This window comes from Charadrius vociferus, unplaced genomic scaffold (assembly GCF_000708025.1).
Source record: "Charadrius vociferus isolate BGI_N301 unplaced genomic scaffold, ASM70802v2 scaffold376, whole genome shotgun sequence".
Classification (NCBI taxonomy): Eukaryota; Metazoa; Chordata; class Aves; order Charadriiformes; family Charadriidae; genus Charadrius; species Charadrius vociferus.
The window spans coordinates 35,066-56,112 of NW_009648888.1; the positions used below are offsets into that span (position 1 = coordinate 35,066).

At 42.7% G+C, this 21,047-nt stretch overlaps 2 protein-coding genes across 2 annotated transcripts; both read right to left on the reverse strand.

Annotated features, from left to right (window-relative positions):
- Nucleotides 1-391: 391 nt before the first annotated feature.
- Nucleotides 392-3,693, reverse strand: LOC104288319 (interleukin-8-like). Its single transcript, XM_009887105.1, has 4 exons — nucleotides 3,630-3,693; nucleotides 2,676-2,814; nucleotides 1,522-1,605; nucleotides 392-467 (listed from the first exon to the last, which is right to left on the reverse strand). The coding sequence occupies exons 1-4, from the start codon at nucleotides 3,691-3,693 to the stop codon at nucleotides 392-394; spliced, it is 363 nt and encodes a 120-aa protein (XP_009885407.1).
- Nucleotides 3,694-7,144: 3,451 nt separating this feature from the next.
- LOC104288316 (interleukin-8-like) lies at nucleotides 7,145-9,042 on the reverse strand. The gene is made up of 4 exons (XM_009887102.1): nucleotides 8,979-9,042; nucleotides 8,657-8,792; nucleotides 7,781-7,864; nucleotides 7,145-7,175 (listed from the first exon to the last, which is right to left on the reverse strand). The coding sequence occupies exons 1-4, from the start codon at nucleotides 9,040-9,042 to the stop codon at nucleotides 7,145-7,147; spliced, it is 315 nt and encodes a 104-aa protein (XP_009885404.1).
- Between the last annotated feature and the right edge of the window lie 12,005 nt (nucleotides 9,043-21,047).

Genomic DNA, 21,047 nt, shown 5'->3' on the forward strand with positions numbered 1-21,047 from the left:
CGGGACCTTCCATATCTATAGGCGTGTTGTCGCCTTCAAAGAGCTGTAACAAGTGTGTGAAAGAAGACTTCCTTCAAAGCTACACAGACTTTTCCTTATTATGTGTTTATTCATGCGTTTACTAATTGTATCCTTTCTATTTCTACTTTAAGTAAGGCCATTTAAGGGTAACGAATTTCCTCTTGTTTATTCTTGTCCTTACAGCAGCAAAATACATTCATTAAGCTTGAACTCCTTGATCCATCACAGCTAGAGTTTTAGAGATAGACACAGCAAAGGAAGTAAGTAGAATCAGTAATCGCCTCAGGGAAAAAAAAATAATCAAAGGTAGTAATGTAGCAGAAGGGGGGGTTGTTCCTTGACGTTCTCATCGCAAGTGTTTCCGCTCACTTCATGTCCTTGAAAAACGCCAAGGTATATTTTTCCTTGACTTTTCTTTGATTGGTGACTCAATATTGTTTCTGGCCCTGTAATTAGATGAAGTATAAAGTGAATTCAGAAATTTATTAATGAAACAGTTACCATTAATACAAGCTACAGGGAGAGCAATAGGTGCTCACAAGTTGTTAATGATCTGTTTTTGCTCTATCAACTAACTGGCATGTGCAAAGGCAAAAAAACCCCTGTGTTTACCCAAGTAGTGCTCCAACAGAGAGGAATTCCATAAGACTGTGTCCAAATTGTGTGAAGTAGGGACATGACTGTCCCCATTTACAGTAGTGAAAACTAATAAGCTTAGAAACATCAGCTGTACATCTGAATTAGCACAGGATCACAGAATGCTCAGGGTTGGAAGGGCCCTCTGGAGATCACCCAGTCCAACCCCCCCACCAGAGCAGGGGCACCTCCAGCAGTGGCACAGGACGGCGTCCAGGCGGGTTTGGGATGGCTCCAGAGGGGGAGACTCCCCCACCTCTCTGGGCAGCCTGTGCCAGTGCTCTGCCGCCCTCACAGCCGAGAAGTTCCTCCTCATGGTTAGACAGAACTTCCTTTATTCAAGTTTGTGCCCGTTCCCTCTTGTCCTGTCACTGGGCACCACTGAATAGAGACTGTTCCCATCCCCCCGGCACCCTCCCTTGAAGGATTTGTAAGCATTGATAGGATCCCCCCTCAGTCTTCTCTTCTCCAGACTGAACAGCCCCACGTCCCTCAGCCTTTCCTCTTAAGAGAGATGTTTTAATCCCCTAACCATCGTCGTAGCCCTTATACCCCGAAAGAGGAGGTGACTGTTTTAGAGCTTGATTTTTGGAAGTGTCAAACGCACTCCCAGATTGTGCTGTCTCTCAGCGGATGCTTAGGTGCATCATACCTGTGCCTTTTGGGTGGCTTAGTGCACAGGGAAGGTATCAAAGCTAGGAAATGATTTTAATCCTCGGGCTTTTAGAAATACAGATTTAGAGAGAACTGTTGAAAAGAATTACTAATGCCTAAAGAGGGTGATTTTCATGCCAAAGAAATTAAAAATATGCCTTCTAAAAATAGCTTTCAAGTGAAGCTGTTCTAGTAAAGACAGCACCTTACCTGGCCAAAATAGCCTTCACAGCGCGCCGGACCCAGGGAGCAGTGGGTTCCAAACACACTTGGCTGCCGCCTTTCAGCGTCGCTCTGCCAAGGAAGACACAAAGAAGCTAAGGCTACGTGGATCCCTCCCACTCTCCTCGTGCTTTGAAATTTATCTTCGCGATTTGTCAATTCGGTAACTGGAGGACACGGTACACACTTCTGTTTATTAAACTTTTTTGATAATTTTCCAGGGAGCATTTCTGAGAGAACTAGCGAAAAAATATTTTCCTATACTTTTTCTATACCTGGGTATTATAGTTTGGTTTGGTTTTTTTAAATGAATGATGTCAATATAGGTGCTTATGATGCGGTCTTTTTTAACGAGCCTGATAAATTTTTATTTGGTTTCTGTTCTCCATGTGGTCATAGTTTAGCACATCTTTCAGGAACTTAATTATCTTGGAAACTTTTTTTTTTATCAAACTCAAACCTGGCTGAAATAGCCCATTACTGGTGAGGTGGAACTGACTGACACGCAATGCTGCACAGAGGGTATGATAGTACAGGTATTATTTGCTTATAAAACCATCGTGAAAGCGTTAAAACCTGAAAGCTCCCTTCTGTTTACATGAATGCATTGATCCAATTCATGTGAGTAGTTCCTGATGTGATTTTAACCGAAGCTTACCATATCTTTTTCTTTGTATGCACATGGATTTTACAGTTGAAGTTCCACACTCCTTGCGCAGGAGAATGCTCCAGATGCAATTCTGACACAGGGAATAACTTGCGGCGTTTCAAACTTTGCCACGTGCAGACCAAGTTAGTGGAAATTGTTTGAATTCATGTCAGTGGGATCAAGATTGTGTCTTTGATTGATTCTTCATTGTCTAAATTATTAATCGCGCCCTGAATGTGTTATGGAGATCTAATTCTGTCCTCTGATCTTGGTCATAATTAAGATATTAGCATGGAGAGGCTTTTAAAATACTGTCATTGGCAGGAAATTGTCTCATTCCTTTGGATAGAAGGCCTAATACCTTATACTAGGTGTCTAGGAGGCTTTGCAAGGGATCTGTACTTCTGCCCAAAGTGAATAAATAACCAGGGTGTGAAATGCCAACTCACTTCCTCCTATTGAAAGCGAGATGCTATTTTGCAAAAGTGCTCACATGATTTCCACATTTTTGCAGCGAGGTCCTCTTTGGTTTAATCTCACATTCTGCATAGCCTTGGGAGGGATGAACTTGGAATGAGTGCTTGTGCACAGGCATTGGAAGCCTTTTGCCTCTGTCTTCGCCAGGGCCCTACCTGTAGAGCAAAAATAAGTTCTGTCTCGGTAAACGAACAATCTCATTATTTGCTCCTATGAAGCAGAGAGTATTCCCTTCTGTCAGCCTTATTCTTGTGACTCAGACACTCTGATTTGCTGAAGACTTTCAGATAAAATTAACTGCATCTGCACAATAGCAGCAGGTACATTTTCAGAGCTCATGGTACACAGATGCAGTTAAAGTTAAACTTGGATTTCTAAGTGAAAATAAGTTGATGTTTTCACAGTGCCTTTGTGCCCGGCCAGCTTCTACACCTAAATTGCATCACTTAAACAAAGTAGGTTAACGTCATTAACTATGTGCACATATTGTTTACTAGTTTCTGCCATGATCGTCTGCTCATATTCTTTATTCTCTTCTGCCAGTTGCATAATTCTTGCTTTGAGGAAGCACTATCATCAACCTGCCTGCCGCGAATAAAAGTACAAATAGGAGAATGTTGTCATATGGAAAAGAAGAGATGTATGGACAGGTTCAGAAAAAAGGCCCCGTCTTCACTGAAACATTTCTTAAAATCTAGGGTAAGGCATATATTATGGCATAGGAATAAACTTAATTTCCTGACAGAAGCATATTTTACCCCCTGAAACAGCCACAACATCCTAACAGATGCAAATACAAATGACACTTCTGATTTCTGAATGACAGTTTATTGAAGAAGCACATCTCTTCAAAAAGTCAACAGTAACGAAGCAGAAGCCCACTTACATTTGCATATATTACATAATATATATATTTATAAATATATATTTATTCATTGGTTGCTTTATTTTTAAGAAATCATTTTCTTACCTTCCGACCCCGCCATTAAGACCAGGTAGAGAACCAAAGCAACAGCGACAGATTTGCCATCCATTGCTGTGCAGAGGTTTTCTTCTTGGCAGGCGTCCTGCCCTCAGGTTTTATACTGGGAAGGTGCACTCCCAGCAGCCCAAGTGCTGAACAGGGGCGCTCCAGCACAGCACGGGGGTTCTGTACACACCGCTTTCCTAATACCTGAGAGTGTTGCGTAAGAAATCCAAATTTCCGCACAGGCCGTTTAGTGGCACTTCAGAATTCCCTACATTACTTCTGCTGCTGTATATTTTAAATTATTTCTTTAAATTGTGATTATTATCTGTCACTTTCTGTTTGCACTTCTTGTTGGAATATTACTTGTAAGCAACAATGCTGAGCTTGCACTTGGAAATCAATACAGTATTACCAGGCATCCTCCCAGCCCAAAATATAGAGACTTTTTTCCCCCTCTCTGAATGTAGAATTTCTGTTGAGCTCTTTGCATTGCGTTTAAATGCCTCGTGCAAAAACTTCTACACCACGTAATTACGGGACCTTTTCATCCCAGTCTTTTGGATTATGTTGTGACTCTAATGAAGTTATTTATCCAGTGTCTTATGAAGGCAAGACATAAGTACTTTCTAGTGTTCTCTGAAAGGAATTTGTCTTTGTCAGTTTGACTAAAGGGATTTAGATGCTTAATTGTGCACTGAAAAGCTTCTCTAGTCCTTGAACAGGAAATTATGGGCTTAAAATGACCAAGGCATTGTCACCTAAGTCACTTAAGCTCTTTGGAAAATTTCATTTGTTCAGCATATGAAAAGAGAAAGTATCTGACAATAAAAGTTGTGATATCACCTGGTTAAAATAAGCACTTAGAAGTTACTTGTTTTGCTTTCTAACCTCATGCATTTAGAATAGTCGCAGGTGCTTAAAACATGTCGTAAGTGAAATCTCTCGAGTCTCAAGGAAAGAAACTGGACCAAATTGTGATCTGATAAAATATGTTGTCCGTGTGAATTTCAGTACTTCACTGAAATTAAGAAAGCAATTGGGTTTTGAAAAGGAGCCCGCCAAATTGGCGCCTTGGTATTATATGTAGGGGAGATGGGAGTTTGTCCTGAACGTACGTAATCTCTGGCCTTGGTCATGGGGAGCAGGACGCCGCTTTGGATGTGTTAGCTGAGGTTGTTGACTAGTTCATAACAGGTTTAATTGTTAAGTGTCTCAGCATCAAAATATTTTGCCAGAAGAATTAGTAATTTCATGGAATCCGAGTTCAGCTTTGGAGAGACGGTATCAGCGAAGCAGAACCAACACGGAAGAACAGCCCGTGTTTGCCCAAAGTAGTCACCAAGTCAGAAGAGCTGCAGTGCTTCTCTTAGCAGCCTCCGAGAGCACTGAAATAGGGTTTTGGAAGCGTGAGGCTTGTTGTTGTGTTCCTAAGTAAGGTATCTTGTGAGGGAGCGCACATGGGACAGAAATGCAATATTTTATCATTTCTAGCCAGCCTCTGCATCGTGTCTCACCGGTGAGCGATAACCTCTGGAGGAAGGAGGGCTGTGGTTCAGCCGCTGTGCAGGTGCCCTGCCTGGGGTCCTGGGAGCGCAGCCTTTGCTGACGTTTTAGACAAGAATTTTTGAGAAGAGCCCTTCCTTGGCCCTGATTCGGCTCCCAGTAGCTTGACAGGGATTTTGCTGGTGACAAAGGTTGCAGGCTTAGTGGAAGTATCTGTATAGCACTAAAACTGTTGGCAGTCTTTTAGGATACACCCATACTTCTACGGGCTCGCATTCAACGTGGTTCTTCCCCACCTCTCCCCATTCTTGGCTGATATTTCTGACATGCTTACCTGCACATTTGACGACCGAAAGAAACCAGCTTGTAAAAACCGCTCAGACAACAGGAAGGCTGAGTGTTGGAAGACAAGTCTGAACAAAACCTGTCCCCTTGAGAAACTTTGTCTCCTTCAGGTTCTGAGGATGAGGTCTAGCAAGCTGTGCAATGCAGTGCTGTGGGAACGCGGCAGAGATGGGGATAGGGAGCAGCCAGTGGTTGGAATAGCTGTCGTCTTGCACAAGAGCTTCCTCAAACAGCACCAGAAACTCCCTTCTTCTCTTGCACCATGAGGAAACATGAGCTGTTTGTGCAGAATATGGAGTGGCTCCTTATGGGAAAAGACCAAAAAAACCCAAATATCAAAGCATTTGCTCAACTTTCGCTCTTTCTCAAGCTTTTGCTTCTCACATTCCAGCCATTTCTCTGAAAATTGCTCTATCACAGGCAAATGTGTGGCTGTACAACAGGGGCTCTATTTCTAAGGAGTTATCCTGATGTAGTCCTCCCTCCTTGCTGGAATCTGGGAGGATGCTCAGTGACTTCCCTAATGTTTATCAGGTTTCTCTGATTATTTAAGTTAATGAAAAACTTCATTCAGTGCCAGATCCTCAGCTGACATGTTGTCTGAGCACCACCACTTCTATGGCCTCGGAAGTTCTGTGACCAACCAGTATTTGTTTATTACTTTCTATCTGTGAATTTTATGACCCAGACCTCCGAAAACATTGAGTCTGGCAAGAAAAGAGGAAGATAGTAGATAATTTTTACAATTCCTCCTATTGGGAACCATCTGCGCCCACAAGAGGCAAGAGTTGGCTGTTGTAATTAGCTGCCCTGCGCGACTCAGCCTCCGCTTGCCCTTCTGAGAACCCGGTACGTGATACAAAATGAAAGAAGAGGCATCCTCTTTTTCACTTCTGTATTTCAATGAGGAAATTAATAACACACAATATTGAAGTGAAAATAGTTCAACAAGCATTTATTAGGTACATAAATATTTTCCATAAATAAATAAATAAATGTTGAAGACCAACTGCATTCCTATACAAAATTAATATGCAAAAGTAAATAAATAAAAATAAATATACAAATAAATAAAGTGCTTTTTTCTAACCGAAAGATGGGATTAAAATATATGTTTATAGCTTCACAACACTAATTCACAAGAAGTAGTATCTCGAAAATGGTGGCACAAAAACTGATGTCTCAGAATTTTGGCTTCCTAATTTTGCAAGCTCTCCTCTTCGGTCAGTACCCCGCTGTCAGTGCAGCGACCTAGGTACAGCTGATGCTGCCTGTCCGTGCTTTCCCAGGGAGAAGGAGTCACTGGTCTTTTCCTAAACTGTTAGCAAAAAGGGAAGGTGTCATTTAGTGAAAGCTCTGTGAGAGTGCGCTGCGCTGATCCACCTGTGTTCGGCAAAAACGACTCCAGAATTGTCTCCATCTCCTTTCAGAAGCCATTTTTTCTGCCTTTTTCTGGTGTCAGTGGTTTCTCTCCTACATAACGAGACCTTTTTAAAAGACCTAAAGTACTTTTGTCAACTAACTACAAAAGCAGGGAATCCATGCTCTCTGGATGCTGTCAGAAGTGTGAATGTAGGAGGCAGGAGGAGGTGAGCTGACAGAAGCTGGATGAGCGTCTCTCCCGTTTTTGCCTTCCTAGAAGAGTTAGGACAGTTTTCTTCTTCATCTTAGGACGCTGTGTCAGGTTTGGCATTTGCCCTAAAAAGAAAGAAATAGAAAAGGAGACAATTAGAACTTGTCCACGGAACAGGCATCACTCCCTGGAATCAGATGAAACCCACCACTGAGAGGGTTTGTGCTTCTGTGTCCAAGCCCCTTAAAAGCCGTTCCTGAACCTAAAGGACACTGGTGCGTTGTGACCTTTTCGCAAGCACTCAGGAACTGTTGGCTTCCATAGTTTGATGCTTCACTTGACACCGCCTGGGCCTGATCTTTCTCCCTCTCATCTAAATGCCATTGGTTTTGGAAAGCCGATTGTTGCTTTCTACCATTGCAAGCAAGAGAAAAGCAGTGGGTTAACGCCTGGGTTTCCCAGGCACTTGAGCTGCAGGTTGTCGGTATGTTGTGCCTTACGAGAGAGGTAGCTAACACTCAGGTGGGGTGTGCGGCACAGTAAGGGACTGAACCTCATGCTATAATTAAAGCTCAAAGCAGTCACGGTGTTTGTCCCGGGTAGTGAACACAAACGGTAGTCACTGCCTGAGGAGACAGGATTTTTGAACACTTTGTGCTGTGCGTGTTTGCTAGCTCATTTAAGATACAGTTATTTGATAAGCCGTGCTCGTGGAGAACAAATGACTCACTTATCCAGAATCGCCTTGATGATCAGCTTCACCCAGGGAGCGGTGGGCTCCAGGCACACCTCTCTGCCGTCTCTCAGGGTAGCTCTGCACACAGAAATGAAGAAGGGAAAAGGTCTACTTAGTGAATTCCAAGGCAATTTCCCTTTTCTCTCATAACATCATTCTAGGCATACACTTATATATTCTCCTTTACGTAAAGCCGTATCAGTTGAGGCTCTAGTCTAACATAAAGGTTTTTTTAAAATGGTTTCGTATCTTCTCCTATCTGTTTGAACACATTAAATCATTTGCAGGACTCTCTCTTTTCAAAATTGTTTCCTTTTTTTGCCCCCAGCTTGCTTTGTATTTGCAATAGCGCTTAACTGAAGGGCTAAATCTTTCCATCTTGATTCAGAAACTGTATTGCCCAATCCATAGGAATTTTGTTACAGTAAGAGTTCTGGAATTCTGACCAGATGATATTTTTATGCTAATGGTATTTTTTTCATGAACTTAAGTAGAATTGTGATCATATTTTTGACCTAGGCATTAAAATTCACATTTTGGTCACTTGCTCAGCGTGGCTCCGCGAGTTTAATTCTCTTTTCATATGCTGGGGGAATTCAGAGTTTTAGAAAGTGGTGTGCCATCTGATGACCGGGGGTTTAGGTTGAAGTATTGCATGGGGTGTTGAAAAAGCTGAGATTGGCAAAAATAACACGCAGCTTATAACACGTAGCCTATTGTTTGTAAGAGCAATGGGTGCTGCTGTTCTGCATTTTGAGTAGCCGCCCCTGCTGGCTTCTTACATCTCGCAGAGAACACTTACATCATCCTTAGTGTAAACTCTGCTTCCTTCTTGTTAAGTAATGGGGAGGATTTTGCAAAAGCACTTACATGACTTCAACGTTCTTGCAGTGAGGTCCACTGGGGGTGAGGTTCACGTTCTGAATGAACTTGGGATGGATGAACTTGGAATGGGTGCTTACGCACTGGCACCGGAGTTCAATGGCTGAGCGTGGCACGGCCTCACCTGTAAAACAAGACACACACAAAAAAGGTGGGCTGTTGCACTGTTTCCCACAGGGAGCACAACGTGTTCTTCTTGCTTACGGTACGAGAAGGGTTATTTGCTGCACTTGCAAGACAGCACGGTAGCTTCCCCATCAGCATTTACACAAGCAATTAGTTAGGAGAACTCTAGGAAGGATTTCTTTACCTTTTGCTCCAACCACCGAGATGAGGAGAAGAGTCAGGAGAGCAGCCACAGCCTTGCCCGTCATGATGTAAGAGGGTTTCTTCCTTGTGTCGCCTGAACTTGGTTCCGTGGTGAGGTGAGCTCCTGCAGCCCCAAGGGTGGCCAGTGCCTGTGCTCTGGGACCTGCCGTGCTTATATACTGCCCTGCCCTCCCTCCGCACCCCGGCATCACGGGTGGGTCACACCGGTGGAAACTCCGAACCGGTGAGATGCTACTGTGAAATGAGTCAGAGGTGAGTGGGTAAGCCCCTTTCCCTAGATGACCATGAAATTGCTTTTCATTAACAGGAAATGCTTTATTAATTAAAGAAATATTAAAACATAGAATATGTGCAAATTTGCCCTGGGCTTAGTTTTGTGGGATCTATAGGGGTTTTGTAGTACTCCATTTCTTGTGATTATTTTCTTCTGTGCCTTCCTGCTTTTGCTGTTATTATTATGTTACTCTCTGTAAATTTCCACTTCTGGCGGAAGGCATTTCATCGGTGACTTTTTATCTTTTCATTTTAAGACATGATAGAAGTAGAAGCTAATACTTTGTAAAAATGATAGGTTCTAGAATTGAATTTTAATTAGCTCCCCTTGCCCTTAGATGCAATTACATTTTAAAAAATCTCTCTTTATATGCTGAGATAACTTCTGCAGAAATACTTACGGTACTTTTTGCTATATTAAAACCAACCAGCATAGAAATAAGCAACAGAATGTAGACTGACTTTGTCATACTATTAAGAACATATGGAATATATTATTATGAAACAATGAATTGCTTTGCCTAATCAGGTGGATTTTTTTTTTTTGAGGATGACTGCTTCTTCCGAAGCCAAAACTTCTTAACTGTTTGCTGCTTTGAATTTGGGCAGAGGCAAATTCTAATAGCTGCTGCAGCATTCTGCTTCTGAAATAAATTGAGGCACTTTTGCATACTTAAATTTGCCCCTGTAAAGAGAAGATTTCTTCTGATTATGGTAGAATTAAAGGAAAAGTGAAGATGGGGTCATGAAGGAGCGCTATTCAGATAAAGTCAGAGATGAACAACCATTTTTATTAACAATAGAAAATGACACTAAAACACAAGTTGACTTTGGGGGGGGTTAAACGTTGAGGAATCCCGTTATTGTTCTTCTGCCAGGTAATGGAGACAGTCAAAGGATCAAAGCATAGGACCAGATAGGGATGAATAGAGGTTTATTGTTCTCTGACTCATCGTGAAGGACACAGAGAGTTATGTATAACAGACTGAAATTCACTTAGTACTACCGTATATATCAGTTTCTGTAGTTTTACACCATTAAGTTTATAAATAGTCTTAGAGGATGTGTTCTGAATTGTAGCCTTATAGGTTGTGTAGCTATGGAATTAAGCGCCTGATTTTCCCATAATTTTTCAGCTTGCCGGGAACATAGGTGGATTAGCTAACGTGAGCGCATAAGCACTTAATTACAGCCCTTGTGTGTCCAGCCAGAGGTCTGCCTAGTGAGTATCCTCTCGTCAACCATGGCCGTCAGCAGATGTCTGGGAACGTGTAAGAACAGACCGAGTGTGTTTGAGACTTATCCCGTAGTCTCCGACTCGGAGCCCGGTTTCATTTGATTCCTCCTGATTCTTTTATGGGAAAACAAGAGTTAGATACTGATCCTTATCCCTATCTCCATCTCCTTCATAATTCCATAGACCTTTATCACATCTCCAGGTGGTCTCTTTTTACAAAATGTTGTCATGTTGCGTGATAGCAGCACAGACTGGGCTGTTCATTCCTATCTCTGGACTTTTTTTTTCCCCCAACCCACTATTTCCATGCACAGAAAACTGTTTACAGGAATGCAAATTAGAGTATCAATGGCAATGTCTTCTGGCCTGCATACAAGGAGAAAAGGGAAGGATAAATTGCACTGCCTGAGGAGTATAGACCTCTTTTCTAAATAAACCCGAGAAACTGTTCTTTGTCTTTAATTTAATTAATGATTTTCATTAACACAAAGATGATAAAATTGCTGTTTCTGTACTGTATATGCAATGAAGGTGTTATTCCTTGTCTTCTTTGCGTAAAACCTACTGCCTGTTGTGTTTTAGGGAAGCGTTATTTCTGCTTTCTTGATCCAGACGGGTAAGATGTTTGTGGCCCTTGTACATTACTACTCCAGCATGAAAAAAGGGCTTAAGTGTCTTACAGCTATCATATATGATGTCATAATTACAGTATAACAAATCTTGATACGGAGCAACGGGAACAACTGCGTAGTGTTCTGGAGCCCGTGTTTTGACTTGCAATTTAAGAGGTAGTGTGCGGAAGACTTGGCCTGCCAAAACCCCACAGTCAACAAAGATAAAATTCCTTTTGTGGTTACAGAGAGAAGTCAGAAAAGCTGAACCATAAATGAAAAGATCACATGTTTTATTGTAAACTCTTGTGATTTGGGCAAAATTGAGGAGCCTCTGTTTCAATTTATTTGCAAGGACCTACTTTTAGAGACGTGAGGCAGGTGAATTAAAAGCTGCTGAATTTCTAATACATACAGTCTCTGACTGAAGAGAATAATTCTTAAGCCTTAAATGTATCAGAAACAATATCTGGTACCCTCCAGCTGAATAAACACTGCTTTTGTCATAAAGGTCATTAACACAGTTATTGAGAAGCTTCAATTTTCTTGGTGTAAGAGTGCCATAACATCTACCAAGTGATAAGATTTCTGAGAAATGATGGGCTTAGCAGCAATATATGACACATGGGAATGCAGACCGTCCCACGTCCAACTTTTGACATTGATGTGTGGTACAGAAGTCCCTGTCCAAATCACACGACAAACTGGTACGTGCTAGATTAGTTCGGATCGATCCGTAGGTGCTACCGCAGGCATAAAATTTGCTAATTCCACTAATCAAGGCTTCCGCATTAGTTACGCTGTGGCAGAGCAAAGGGCAAGAGAGAGCTTCAGGTACCCGAGTGAAAAAATTGGAGTTTCTCAGCTAATTTTCTGTATGCTTCTCCCCAACTTTCCCTGACTTGTGAGTGACCCTGAACTCTATATTCCCTTATCCTCCCGTGAGCAGTTGGGGATTTTTTCCCCTGGGGAACCCCTGGCCGTGCTCTGTCCTCATCTCCCTCAACAATTGCTCAGCGGTATCTTTAGAAATCCTGCCTCATGCCTGGAATTTTAGTGCCAAACATGTAAAAGTTCATTTAGAAATAGCTGAGCAGCTGACTCAGTGACTGTGACAACTGTTAGGATCTTTTTTTTTAAGAATATTAGTCCTGCCTGATCTTTAGATTGCCTTCAGGCAAATTCTTCCTCTTATTTTCTTATACTTCTGTGACCCGGTATGCAAAATCTATGCATACTTTTGATCTGCCAAGGAAAAATGTCTCAACTACTTTGCGTCTTTGTCTGGCGGTCTGGGACTTTAGTGTCATCTGTATTTTGGCGGTGAGACAGCGTCTGCTGTGAGCCTTACCTGAGGCCACTTGACTGACCTGAGAGAGCCAAACAGAGAACTTTCTTACAGTTACAAATGCCATAAGTAGATGTCTTTTCTCCCTAACTATTTCTTCATTAGATAGCAACAAAACCCCTAAGATTTTAAGTTTCCCCACTGTCACACTAAATGATTTTCGTATGAAAGGTACGGAATAAATGGCTGTAAATAGAAATGCAACCATGAGATACATGTTTAGTTACCGATCTTCCTGATCAGCTTCAGCAGTGTCTGGGTCAGCCCCCTACAAAAATACTCGCTCCCTTTTGTTTAGTTAATATGCAGTTCCGAAAGCCTAACTCATTTCGTGGAGCCCTCCTTCTCAGGAAGGGCTCACTGAAGTTCACGTGGTTGTCTCTGCCCCTCTAACTGCAGCTGTTCATGCTTGATATTTACCACCATTAACAAGAATGGAAATTGCATTCATTTGTCTCTAGAAGTGCTGGACACGAAGCGTCCATCCTCTGCTGGGCAGGTGTTACAAAGGTCACTGTCCGAATGCATTACCAAAGGAGTATCAATTAGTCATAATGTTGCAAAAGTCTTCTGAGAACCAGGATGAGAGCCCGAGCTCTGCTGTACCGCAGCGCTACTTCCTCACAGCACAGGGGGTGATGATCCCTATTCCTGTATTTTCCGTGCGGCCCGTGAATGTTGCTGCAGAGAAGTACAGTTGCAACACCTATGCTGGTGAATATTTTTTTCCACCTACACTGCTGATGAAAGCTCTGGTTTAGAGGCAGGAGAAGCACCTTCGAGTTCTGTCTCGAGAGGACGTGGCACATGGATCTCCGTGCAGCACAAGCAAGCGCGCCAGCAGTACACAATTCCATAACAGGTCTAAACCCATCACTATCACTTCTTTCTCTCTCTTGTGATTTTTCTGGTAGCTGGCTTAGTTTCCCTTTGTTCATCTTGCTTGCTGTTCTAGATCCTAGTCCTATGCATTTAGTACTCCACCCTTGCAGCTGGACTTCTAAAATGGATTAGATTAATGGCGATCTTCAGCGTTGCTTCAGCAAAGGCCCTGAGCCCCCAGCAAAACATTTACGGTTGACTCAGAACTTGATTCACAGTTTTCAGCACTTTGAAGGAATCCAAAATTGCAGTCCTTCCTTTCCATGCCCTTTGGCCGACTAACAATACAATCAAAAGCCATTTACTGATGGGGTTTGATGGAAAATATCTGCCTTTGTAGATTCCTGGGGTTTCCCCGTGTATGTAGTAACTGCATAGGAAATGAAGTCACCTCCAGAAAGGGAAGTAGTATTGGGGAAAAAAAAAAAAAGAAAGAAAAGAAAGAAAAGACACCGGATGCAGCCTGAAGCATGATCAGGATGTTCATGCTATCAACATGCAGCAGCTTTTTAAAGAAAAAGTGACTACTTTGGTTTAATTGCAGTAGTTGCGTTTTTAAGGGAAAAAAACAACCTTGCCATAGGATTACTCAGGGACTTTCCAGTCTTTCAGCTGGTATCACCATGTGTTGTCTTTCATAAGAAATAAATATCTTTTTTCATTAATCATCCTAAGTAACCGAAAACCAATTACAACACATGAACCAAAGAGTTACTCTACCAAATATTTTATTTAACGTGACAAGGTCAAGGCTTCCAGGACTGAGCAGAAACAGTAGCTGTGTATAAGGAGAGGACTGGAGAAGATCTTTAGCGCTGGCTCACGCTCCCTCCCTTCTCTCTCGCCTCCCCTTTGCAAGTTTCTGTCCCCTCAGCTGTGCCAAGACTAGAAGTTTGTTTTCTAGGTAGTCTTTATCTACGTGAGGGAGGAGGATAAAATAAAGACAGTTTTTCCAAACCTATTGTATTTGCAAAAGCTTATTGCAGAGCAAAGCAGAATTAACAAGCCAGTGCTACATGGGTATTGCAATTCTAATCATCCGCCTACTGGTGTAAATCAGGAGTAAATGAAAATCAGTGGAGTCACGCTTCAGCGTTGGATCTACATCTGATGAGAACAAGGTCCTGAACTCAGAGGCAGTGAGGTGATGAGAAGCACGAGAGCTACTAAGAGACAGAAGAGGGTGCATTGGCCTCAAATTACTGTGTGTAAATCTTCAAGGCATTTTTTATTTCCGAAATTTCAGCTGTGTGGAGGAAGAATGAGTTTGAACTGGAGAGAGAGGGGTTACGTGTATGTTTCTTGCCTGCACGTAAGAGAATGAAGCGTGAAGACAGAAGAACTTGGATGGGAAGGGAACCGCAGTCTGCATTTATCCCGGAGGGCCCATCCCCATTGTGAGGGACGCTCCCTCCTCGTCGTTGAGCAGACGGTATGTACGTTTACATCACATGAAATCAAGACAGAGTTTTTAGCTCCTTAATCGAAGACCTCTGACACTGGAGCTGAGGGAAAATGCTTCTGAGGAAGTGCCAAACCGGAGGCCAAAACAGAACAAACACATCCTAAGGAACCTGCTCCTGGTGCGGTCCTGCTGGTCAGACACAGCAGAAGCTTTAGCTGACTCCAAGCAGGTAACTGTTTCCTGGGAATTCATTCCTGCCGGTTTATTTACAGGTTAAATATTTGCCCTGCTGACTGCACGGCATCCATGTTTGCGGATTAACAATTTGTGTTTGTTCTGCTGTGTGGTATGTCGATTTGGAATATTTGCTGTGGAAGAGATCGGTTTCCCCTTTTAGGAGGTACAAATAAGGATTTGCGTTGCAGTTGCTCCTGGGTATTCCGCTTCCTCCTGCGGTTGTTGCAGATGCTGGGCAGAAGTCAGGAAACTCAGCTGAGATGGGAACAGACCCCAGGTCTTGTCTCTTCCCACCCAGTCCTGCTCCTCAAGAAAAAAGAGCAAAGGCAGCATCTCCAGCATATGCATATTGCTGGTTGGTAAGGCTGTGCTGGAACGTAATGGTTTTCAGGGGAACCAAACCGATTTTTCTTGTCACTGGCTTTCCCTCTTCTTGCCTTCATGTTGTAATTCTGTTCCTATATCAAACTGAAAACCCCAGGGAATAATTTACATTATTCTGACTTCCTGGCAACTCCGGTTGTGGAGAACTTCCTTTCACTCCAGTGGATTTTGTAACACCGGTAAAAAGTCAGCAGCAGGTCAAACAAATGCTTTAGGTATGACCTGTTTTGCCTTCTCCCGCTCCTCATAGGTATGGAATAGCAAACCAGAATACTTGTGTGACAGAGAGGGTTTGTGAATTTGCACCTTATTTTTTTCCAAGCACGCACACGTAGCTCTCTAGATTTGTAGAAGCCCAGTGATAAGAAGATAGAATTCGTATTTTTTAAGCCTCCATGGATTCTAGGTGCAGTATTATAGCACCTGGGGAAAGCAACTCTATTTGGGTGTAAGGTTTATCAGATTTCGTGAACTTGAAATTAAAAATACCATTGTTTAGCAGTGTAAATCTACGTCTAACCATCTTGGTACTTTGAGTCACACCTTCTCACATCCTCGGTTTCTGGTGCATTTGCAATTTACCCTGGCGCTTTGGGGAAAGTGATGGCGCTTTAACTCTTCAAAAGAAAGTGACTTGACAGTTGAAAGTGGTCATTTGTAATCCGACCTAAACATCTCCTACCCAGACTGATCTTGTTAAGCTGAGGTAGATCCTATCTCTGTATGACTGATTTGAGTAGAGTATGACTTTGGGTCTGATGTTTATCAAACCACCATCAATCAAGATCTGAGCTAGCTTCATCTGTCACGGTCAGAATTGCAAGTGGTTTATACCTTTAGCAATTCCTAAGGTGTGTCCTGAACTTCTGAAAGCCCTTATCTCCCTCTGCTGTTGCCACCCTACCCTCTCTTCAGTATTATGCTTCAGTGTTTGTCCTTTCTGGCCTTGGATCCTCTTTGAATAAAAGGCAACTTCTCCTATTTAGTGTAGGAAAAGTACGTGTCATTGGGATTCGAGGAAAGACGTGAGAATTACTCTTCTATATCTCTGTTTCTCTTACGTCCAGCCCAGAGCTAATTTACTGTTATAAAAAGTAATGTAATTAGAACACAGGAATTTCCCCACTTCAATTTAGCATAAACAGCTGTGTTGACACAGACCATTTGTGGTCGATGCCAAACCCAGACACCTGATTCTTTAATGTAGATCGGGAATATAAACCTACAGCAAGGAGTTTGATTTTCCCCAGCACTTTTTTCCTGAAGTTCTTCCAAGACCCGTTGAGGTGTCCATTCCCAGTACGGTTAACCAGGAAACCATCCATTGTGAGCGTAAGGCATGCACTGGGGGTAGGCACTGAGCCAAATATTTAAGTGCTGTGGTGGTGCCCCCCCCCCTTACTCCTTTAAGCCACTCGGTACTTGGCGTGATTTCCTCCCTACCCGGCCCACATAGTAATACAGCGGACCAGAACATAACATAATGATCTGACATGAAAGAACATAATGATCTAACATGAAAGAAAGAAAAGGTGGAGAGCAATGGACCAGAACACAACAGTGTGCCTGGTCCCCATGGCTCCTACCGTCTGAAGATAATCACTATAATCGATCACTCCTGACAACATATGGATCGTGGCCACAGAGGTGGGGGGGATACCAGGACCCCAGCATCTAGCAAGTTTTGCGCTTGCGTTCACAGGTGGAAAGTACTGGAATATTCCATTGTCTGAGCCAGGCCGGAGTGGAAACGTACCTGATGAAAATCAATTACCTCAGATCCTATAAGTAGCGATTCTAGTAAAGACCCTTTGAGCTCTTCTGGATGTCAGCGGGCTGTGGGCAGCATCTCCCCTGAGTTGGGATGCCGCTCAGGCTGACACCTCGAGGACTGGAAGGCCAGGGCGAGAGAATCCCTCTTGAGTCTCAGCTGCCGCCCACCTGAGGCACACCGATGCATCGTGAGTATTTGCCCTAAACTAGGGAAAGGGACATTCTGGCTATAGGCTAGCCTCTCTTCCACCCACCTCTCCACCTATGTTTGTGATATACACATTAGCTTTACGGATGTGGATGTTCTTCCATTTCTCCATGCACGCATAGGAGTTAAAAGCGGTACCCGTTGGCTCGTGAGAGTTGCCTGCTATTAAGAAATTCCTGATTCCAGCAATGAGAGACCCCTCTGTGTGTGTGCGCGTGCACACGTGCTTGTATGCTTTGCCTATGTGTATACGTATTAATGTGAAATGCATGCTTTTGCTCATATGTGTAAGTATTGATTTGGAATACCTTTTAGTAAGTTAGCGTGAATCTTGCCATCTTCACATCTGTAATTAAGTCGCTGTTAAATTAATTCGTTAAATTGCTTTGTAAACCTCTAAACCAGTTAATGATTAAGCGCTGCTGAAATTCAACCTCTTGATCCACCTTAAATCACTAATCAATTTTGAATTGCTGTTAAATCATAACCATGTCAAATATTTCCATCCGTGACAACCTCCCACACAAAACAATAATCCTTCCTCTTTCTTCTTAGGTGTAATAACCCCTGGAGAGCTTGGGAACTGTTAAAGAGTCATTATAAGCTCTGATTCCAGCATATCTTTTACCATTTTCATTTCTGAAGTGGCATGCATCATGGCACACTGGCTGACAGTCTTTCACAAGGTTCATCCTGTCAACCACATGTATTCTTCAGAAAGGATTTCCATTGCTTCTGCAAAATCTCCGTGATTTCTGCCATTCTAGAGGACAAAATTGCCTTGGATAGTAAGATGTCCTCCAGAAGACTTTCTCATGGACTGTCAGATAGTAGATGAGAAATGCAAGAGACCTAGGACCCCTTCTTCTTGGTTAGATGTTTACATCTACTGTGTGGCTTTGATGAGGTTTAAAAGGTTCTGTCCTGAAAAGATTGTCCTCGTGTATTCTAGTTTTACTGTTCTGCTTGAGGCATTTGGCCAAGTTCTGTTCCATCAAACCCACTAAGGATTTGCCAGTCTTAAAAGACTTGAGATACTTTGAGACAGTTTCATTCTCCTTCACGCTTTGGTGAGTCCTTCCTAGAAATCTTTGGGGTGGTCTGAAAGCAATGTTAGAGTTTTGTCAGGAGCTCCTTGTTGTTCCACGCAGGCCTCTGCTGCCTTTGCTTGATTTCCTGCGTGATGGGATGGACCACTCTTGAGCTTGGGGGTGAGGTGATACTTGAAAATGAACCAGCGCTCCTGGACCACTCTGCTCTCCAGGAGGGTCTCCCATGGGATTCTTCTGAGTAGATCCCTGAAGAGCCCGTGAAGTATCAGGATCCCAGCTGTGATCTTGTTTTCTGCCTTGCCCGCTCCTTTCGGGATCCCAGAGTCTACCATTGAGCGTGCTGCAGCACCAGTATGATTTATGCTAATAATAGAATCATTTTGGGGTGGTAACAGGAGAGTGACATTTCTCAGACCAGCAAGGAGCACGACTACAAAAAATTATAGTCAAGTTTTTGCCAGAACCTGACTCTGTGGCTCTGTGTCACCTGTAATCATGGGTGATTCATGGGTCCTGGCAAAGCAGTGAGGTGGTGACAGTTGTTTTGGCAATGTATGGCATTCAGAGTTTGAACCTCATGTCCAACCTTGAATCTCCTAAGTTCTCATAGCGCATGACCAGGGCTGCTCTAGCACTCCTCCTGCTGTACATGAGCTTTAGTGTTACTTTTGTGTTGACTGCAAATTTGGTCCTGATGGCAGCTGGAGCGTGATGAGTGTTTCCAGAGTGACACAAGTCTTCATGACCACAGAAGGCCTAGCAAGCTAATACAGACATAAACTCTGTTCAGGCAGTGGTGCCTTAAAGAGTAATTACCACGTACGATATTCAAAGCATTTGACTGTCCAGCCTGAGTATGTACTTAGGTACAGTTGTGGTAACTCGGAGCCATCTTTGGTGAAAGCTTTAAGTTACACACGTGGAACTGCAAAGGTCCTGTAAAGCACACTGCACCTCTCAGCTCCGTTTCTGGAATTTTTCTTTGCGAAAGGAAAGTCACTTTGGGAAGTATTGCAGGTAATGAAATTGTGCAGTTCTGCGTGCCAGGAGCAGCGACAGCGGCACAAGGGCTTTATCTCGTTCTGTACAAGGGGTGGTTAGTTGTAAAGCACTGTGCAATTATTAGTTGATAAGGATTTGGCTTGCGCTTTAGTGAGGGAGACGTAACAGTATTTTTGATCGGGGAATGGTTACTAAACCAGAGTTTGAAAACAATTTCCTTCCAGTAATGTTGCAAAATGAGCAGGATGTGCACTTGTTGACTTGAACGTCACTCTGTTCACCTTCCACATGAGCGTACGTGAAGTACGCTATACAAGTGGGGGAAAGGGGATAGCTACAGGTTACCCTTGAACCCATAGTCTTTGTTATTACAATCTTTAAGTAATAAAGCTTGAGTTTCAAGGTATAGGATTGGACAGGAAGAGAAAAAAATGAGTTCTGGAGTATATCTGTGCAGCACCATTGAAATTTTTAGTCTTTGATGCACAGTTTCAAGATAGCGCTCAGTTTATCATTGACTTTCGAAGCACTGGCTACTGAGATAGACTTTCAGAATGAAAAAGGTGATGCATTCTTTGTTGCTCTGGCGTAAACACTCCTGGCATGATAGACAAGAAGATCCTGTCCAAAGCTTTCTATCACAGTAGCAGTTTTTGTCATGTACTTTTTACATTGGTGTTTTGTGATACTTGTTTAAGAATTTACTAATTAAAAATGATGCGTCATATCTTTAACTCACCGTAGTGTGTTTTGAAAAGAATGCTTGTAATTCCATATAAGCCAGTGCATGTCCTACTCTTTTCACAACCCGGTCTGAAAGGAAATGGCAGACGTTATGGTAGTCATTTACCAAAAGAAATTCCAGATGAAAAGCATGTGTCTGTCGCAAGAGGCATAAGAGCAAAGAAGTTTAGTTTCTTACACATTTTTTGAATACTTTTGTGATTTGCTGACAATAAGAAGTGTAAACCAGGTCGTACAAGTTCAGACAACAAATGAATTGCTTCCCTTCTGAAGATACTAAAAATTCAATTTTATTTTTTAGCCAGAACATTAAGGCAAGTTGTGTTGCACCATGGTGAGTTCCTCGGAGTCCTCCTTTATCGGCCGCTCTTTATTTCCTTTCTGAATCAAAGATATTTTCCAGTAACCAACAGTTATTCTGACATTTTGCTATGTTTTGGACAGGTTAATCTAGAAAGGAACAGTGTTTGTCATTAACATGCAGTCAAATCAGAATTTCAGTGGAAGACTTTTGGGACTTCATTTGAGACCTGGGAATAGCAATGGCCTGAGATTTCTAAGGTGCTTGTTATTACAGACGTGTTTTTTTCACTCCAGTGCTGGGCTTTTTATTCGTAGAGTGATTCTTCTTTATTTATTTGAGGGGGGTCCCATTTTATGCTCTGGCTCTATGATAGTGGTAGTGAAATAACTGAGGAGACAGTGCAAAAGCGGCACTGCAGAGGTGGGAAGAAGGGGCTGGGACTGAGGAAAGCATAGGAACTTCTAACACTGGCTTCCCCAAAGCTCTGTGTTTCAAACTACATCCGTAGTTCTAATAACATAGCCTGGAAATTTATTTGCTGTAATCCATTGTATGAAGCATCAGACATGCTGCATTAGCTGGCAGATAA

Coding starts and splice junctions, on each gene's coding strand:
- LOC104288319 (XM_009887105.1), bottom strand. CDS start 3,693: ATGGATGGCAAATCTGTCGCTGTTGCTTTGGTTCTCTACCTGGTCTTA. Junction 2,815..3,629: donor CTTAATGGCGGGGTCGGAAG/GTAAGAAAATGA, acceptor TTTGCTCTACAG/GTAGGGCCCTGGCGAAGACA. Junction 1,606..2,675: donor TGCAAAAATGTGGAAATCAT/GTGAGCACTTTT, acceptor CTTCCTTGGCAG/AGCGACGCTGAAAGGCGGCA.
- LOC104288316 (XM_009887102.1), bottom strand. CDS start 9,042: ATGACGGGCAAGGCTGTGGCTGCTCTCCTGACTCTTCTCCTCATCTCG. Junction 7,865..8,656: donor TGCAAGAACGTTGAAGTCAT/GTAAGTGCTTTT, acceptor TTCTGTGTGCAG/AGCTACCCTGAGAGACGGCA. Junction 7,176..7,780: donor ATCAAGGCGATTCTGGATAA/GTGAGTCATTTG, acceptor CTTTCTTTTTAG/GGCAAATGCCAAACCTGACA.